Raw genomic sequence first — 5949 nt, 5'->3', positions numbered from 1 at the left:
TTAGCCTATTTCCTTGTAACAAATTGAACTTACCTGAAATTGAAATTATTTTCCAGAAACCCTGATTTTAAATTAAATATAACTTGCACTTAAATCCAACGCAGATGAGAAATGTAAGGCTGGAGAACATAATTTTTACTTCGAGAGAAGACAATGTTCAATGTATTATTAAACAAAAAATGTAAAAATTCTTAAATATTCTCCCGAAATCGCATCACAAATGTTTCTACGCCTCAGCAACACAAATAGTTTATATCAAGTGTGCAGTCTATGGTTTTAAAAATGAATAAGAAAATTATATTTTTGTATTCTTTATGTATAATTCATTTATTATTATTATTATTTACTTATTTATTTTATTATTATGTTTTTTTTTTATACACAAGTTCATTCTAGAAAGCTTTCATGATGGAATGACTTCACTGCCCCTTAATGCCTTCCACCATACAATAACGGACATCCTCGTACCACTGAATAGTTTATGTTTAATGCATGGAGAGGTTGGCTATTTTGCTGGAAATGCAGACTGGGGACCCGTTTTTATGTCACATGAAGACTGGAAGTAACATTTTTTGGCTGAAAAGTTAAATTACCTACTTACTGGTAGTGAAAGGCCTTGGTGTACGTGTCATTGTCCATTGTAGTTCTAGTTAATTATTAATTGTACACATAAATAGCTCCATAAGCGCTTAGTCAACAAGGAGGTACCCTTTCCTTGATTTCAGAAATGTTAATTTCTTAATTTGTACTGTCATTAGCATTTCATTGTTATGGTAATTATAATTTCACGAATAATAATAACAGTATTGATACTGATGGTATAAATGGTAAGGAAAGTGGAACCCAGGTGTGGTGTGTGTGTGTGTGTGTGTTAATGGTTAAAACAAAGGATATATGGCATTATGATAAAGTATTATGACGAAAAGACTACGACTCGGACAAGTTTACAGAAGAGGGTGATGAGGAAGAGATGGAAAAGGAAAAAGGGGAGAAGAAAAGAAGATTGGACCTTGCAAAATGGGTTGAAGCGAGGGCTGAGGTCCAAGGCAGGGCTGATCCCCTACCTTGGGCCTCAGTCTCCGTCTCCTAACCCCCCCCCACCCCACCCCCAACGACAACAACGAACAAGGGATGGGGGGAGGGAGGGGTTAGCATGATTTTATAATTCATAATTTACTTTTATTCCATTTGTAACAATGGATAATCTTGGTGTTACACGCTGTTTTGTTTATTTTGCTTCTAAATTAACCGGTGTGTGAGATGGCCGTTTTGGGTTACCATTGAATGAACTACATTTAATTCAGTGCAAATCTTTGATTGGGTACTGGAGAATATATATAATATATATATATATATATATATATATATAAAATATATATATATATATATATACAGTGCAACAATGATTATATATATATATATATATATATATATATATATATATATATATATATATATATATATATTATATGTTGCACTATATATATATTCTGTATAAGATAGATTTTATATTTTATAATATACTTAACTATCATTATAATGTATATTATAGATAGCACATATATATCTGAACCACGAGAAAGACTCTTGATTTTAAATTCCTTAACCGGTATGTATAGCTTTAGACAATTTAACACAAGACATTCTTGTCACATGATCTACAACTGTGATTGTGTAAAGAGCTTGTGTAATAAAAGAAAAAAAAAGGCAAATATATTAATAGATTTTGTGCCCTATTTCTGTGTAGTATTAAAACCTTTTTTTTGCAGGTTCGGGATAATGAAAATACAAACCATCGGTATTTTTTTTTCTTTTTTTATTCTACACAAGAAATAAAATCTTGTGTCAGTAAATAAATTATAAAATATCTCATAAAAAAACTTACTTAAACGGATAATAACAATATACAAATTCAAATACATTATAAATTGCATATAAAAATAATAGGCACACATTATGGCAATAGTATCAGCAACCAGCTCGCGGTTGTCACGATGTTATGGTTGAAAGAGGGGGGAGGGACAGGGGAGGGGGGAGGGGGCGGTTCTGGTGGGATTTTCACCTTTTTTCGATGTCGAAGCTCTCGCTCTGGTCGAAGAAATTTACTTTTTATTTTTTATTTTCTTCAGGAGGGGGAAGGGGGAAGGGAAGGGGGGGGGGAGGTTGGGCCAACGCATCTCAAAAATTGGCGATGATGATAATAAAATAAAACGGATTTTCTTATTATCACGTGGTCGGAGGTACCTCTTTTTTGTGTACCTTGACCGCGTGTTGCTATGTACATTATATCTTATTATTTATTTATTTATTTTTTTTTTTTGTAACGAAACATTTTCTCGATAAAAAAAATCGGAGCTTCTATCGCCAAAGAGAACTTTACAATTTGACTTGATTTTATATTCCTCTAACGTTCGAAAGAGAGAGAGAGAGAGAGAGAGAGAGAGAGAGAGAGAGAGAGAGAGAGAGGTAGGAGGGGGAGAGAGAGAGAGAGAGGAGAGAGAGGAGAGAGAGAGGAGAGAGAAGAGAGAGAGAGAGAGAGGAAGAGAGAGAAAGAGATAGGAAGAAAGAGAGAGAGAGAGAAAGAAAGAGAGAAAGAGAGAAAGAAAAGAGAGAGAGACGAAAGAAAGACGAGGAGGAAAGAATAGTAGGAAAGGAAAACGAGGAAAAAACACTCGAAAGACAAGAGTTCTTAGAGATCGGACAACGATACGTGAGAACTCATACAGTCAAGTCGGAATTGTACAAGTTAATCAAGTTCTTTGTTATTTTATTTTTTCTCTTAAACAAAAATCCAGATGTTACAATCACAGTCATTCGATTTTTATTTTATATAAGAGCACGCAAGGTATAGCATCAAAAGTACGCTGCCGCTGTAATATTTATGACCCTTTTTGATTTAAGAAAAAAAAAAAATCAAAGTCAAAAAAAGACACCAAAAGATCAAATAAATATTATACTCTTGCAAAGCAAATATCCGAAAGCCAATTGCAACACACAAATGACTAATAATGATTATTCTTTGCAACAGCCGTACCGATGTCAATCTTGCTATGACTCTGAACTAGGTCGGTCCGGTAAACTGAAAACCATCGGATGATCCCGATATATATTAAATTATGTCACCAAATTTCGAATTATTGTTGACGTCACCAATTTTCGAAAAGAAAAGAATAATTTTTCTTTTTTTGATGTTTGTTGCCATCTCTAATTGTCGAAGTTTTGATGATGCCAATTTTCGGAAAAAAAAGGAAAAAGAAAAAGAAAAAACAGAATTACTGACGTCACCAATTTTCGAAACTGGGCTGACGTTACCAGCTTCCGAAGCACTGTGGACGTCACCAATGCTCGAAGCTTTATTTTCAGAAGCTTCGTCGGGTATATTTGGATAAATCGGCGCACAAAACTTCTCGGGAACAAAGGTCAAAGGCTGCACCAAAGCCTGTAATCAAAACACCCTACATAATACAGCTCCGGCCACGCAGATACAGGCATTACAGGCAGTCTTTGGATTCTTTCACACGACTGTGGAGATGGAGCGGCACGTGTGTGTGTGCGTATGTGTATAGGTACATATATGTGCACATATATATATATATATATATATATATATATATATATATATATATATATATATATATTATATATATGTATATATATGTATATATGTGTATATATGTGTATATATGTGTGTATATATGTATATATATGTGTATATATATGTATATGTGTGTGTGTATATGTGTGTGTGTATATATATATATGTATATATATATATATATATATATATATATATATATATATATATATATATATATATATATATATATATACACACACACCACACGATATGTGTGTGTGTGTGTGTGTGTGTGTGTGTGTGTGTGTGTGTGTGGTGTGTGTGTGTGTGTGTGTGTGTGTGTGTGTGTGTGTGTGTGTGTGTGTGTGTGTGTGTGTCAGAGATTGAGGAAGAGTAAGAAAGGAGAGGGAGCGGAAGGAAGGAGAGGTAGATGGAGAGGGAGAGAGGGAAGGAGGGAGGGGGAGGGAGAGGGAGAAAGGGTGGGAGAGGAGAGGGAGAGGGAGAGGGAGAGGGAGGGAGGGAGGGGGAGAGAGGAGAGAGAGAGAGAGAGAGAGAGAGAGAGAATTAACAGAAAAAAGGACGTGGATATGGAGATTGTGACGTACGGTAACTGCAGGAGATGCATTGTTTAATCATACTGTGCGATGCAGTAATTCTACTCTGAAACAGATGCCATGTTTCACGACGCGTTATTTCTGAGAGCCGACTTGCCCACCTAAGTGCAAAGGCGCCTCATGGTAACACTCTCATGGCATTTTCAAAACTGCCATGGGACCTTTCCTTCGGGTAATTTTTGGTTTTATTCCTAACTAGCAATTTTGCGAGTTCATATTGCGTGTGGCATCGTAGACATCATCTCGAGACGGATAGCAACACAGGTCATTATGTAGAAAATGTACAAATATATATTTTACAGGTCTGAAGAACGCCATAAATTCTAGACCATTATGAAGGCAAAACTACACCTCTACGTCTGCAGCTCCTTTCGTCAACACTGCCGAAGAACACCTCATTAATTAGGTCTAGAATTCAGTCCCTGATCACGTGGTATTGCAAGAGCGACAGGCTGGTCACAGTCCGAACTTTGCGCTCAACCAATTAGCACACTCAGTCACTCCTCTGATGAAAAACATTACTCCACGCTGCCGCATCGTACACGTTACAACAGTGTGACTGCCCTCTACACTATAAAGTCACTCTGTAAAGGCATTTGGCACTATTCACAGTGCCTCGGACACGAACTGGCTTTGTACATGCTTGTCGACGCTCTTCGTGGCACCGTGCACACTCCGAGTTGCAGGGAAGACACGCAATCTTCATACTGGTCGTGCGGGGCTTGCCTAAAAGCCGTGTCAGAAACCCTTGCCACGGGGTCTCTGGGGCGCTCTGGCGACGCGCTCAGCCGCACGCTCGCTCGCGTCGCCCCCGCGGAAACAGGGCGCAGCAGGCAGGCGCTTCCGAAGTCACGTCGCCATTGTGGGGGAGAAGGTCACGAAATCCGGGCAAAACCTCGCGCCCAACGAGCCTTGCGCGCGGAGGACAGACCGCCTCGGGGCTCACATCTGGAGCCAGGGGATTCTCGGGTCTATAATCACAGAATATAAGGCAAAAAGGGTACAGAACGTACGAGAGAACTGGCACTACTGCTGGGAGGACTGTACATACTACAAAGCAACATCTGACACTGTACACTGCACGACAGTAGCATTACTTTGGTACACAGAGGAGTGAGTACGTTGATGCTTAAGGGAGTCACCTCACCACTTTGGCACAGTCAACTTGGCACAGGTGAGTTGGCACTTGCATTCGCTGCATGGCACGCTGGCGCCGAGCTCAGCTGCCGCAGATCGCGGGTCTTGTTAGTGGGCCGCAGTGACAAGGGCTCACATTATTTGGCACTGGTATGATTTTTCTAATCACTGGCACGACACTGGGGAACACTGACGCACGAGCGCGCACACCACTAAAAGAAGCCGGGGTTAGTATGTTCTATGATACATCGTCGGCAGTGCTTCTTGACTGTCCTGTAGCCATCAATAGTCACTTGGCAGTCCTGAATATTGAGCTGCTGAAGGCCGCGGCAATAGTAAGCGATATACTGCACGCCGCGGTCGGTGATCATGTCGCAGGATTTCACCGACAGTTTCTTCAGGTTCGGACAGTGCTCCGAGATGAGCTTCATGCCGTTGTCGGTCACGTCGCACTTGCCGATGTCAAGCGCCCGCAGCCTCGGGCACGACCTGGCCACCATCTCCATGGAGTCGTCGCTGACAGCCTCGCAGCCCCGCACGTTGAGGTAGCGCAGCTTGTAGCAGTGGCGGGCAATCTGCTTAATGCCCGCGTCGCTGATCTGGTCGCACTTGGCCACGCTC

The 5949-nt window shown here is 40.1% G+C and overlaps 1 protein-coding gene across 1 annotated transcript in view; it reads right to left on the bottom strand.

The window, feature by feature from the left end:
* Nucleotides 1–4101: 4101 nt before the first annotated feature.
* Nucleotides 4102–5949, bottom strand: part of LOC119574672 (F-box/LRR-repeat protein 7-like) — a 29248-nt gene continuing 27400 nt past the window's right edge. Inside the window, exon 5 of the mRNA XM_037922060.1 lies at nt 4102–5949. This exon is cut by the window's right edge and continues 127 nt beyond it. Within this exon, the coding sequence (XP_037777988.1) occupies nt 5541–5949 (409 nt within the window). The 3' untranslated portion in view covers nt 4102–5540.

Source organism: Penaeus monodon, chromosome 6 (genome assembly GCF_015228065.2).
Source record: "Penaeus monodon isolate SGIC_2016 chromosome 6, NSTDA_Pmon_1, whole genome shotgun sequence".
Lineage (NCBI taxonomy): Eukaryota > Metazoa > Arthropoda > Malacostraca > Decapoda > Penaeidae > Penaeus > Penaeus monodon.
This window is presented reverse-complemented; position numbering and strand designations above follow the sequence as displayed.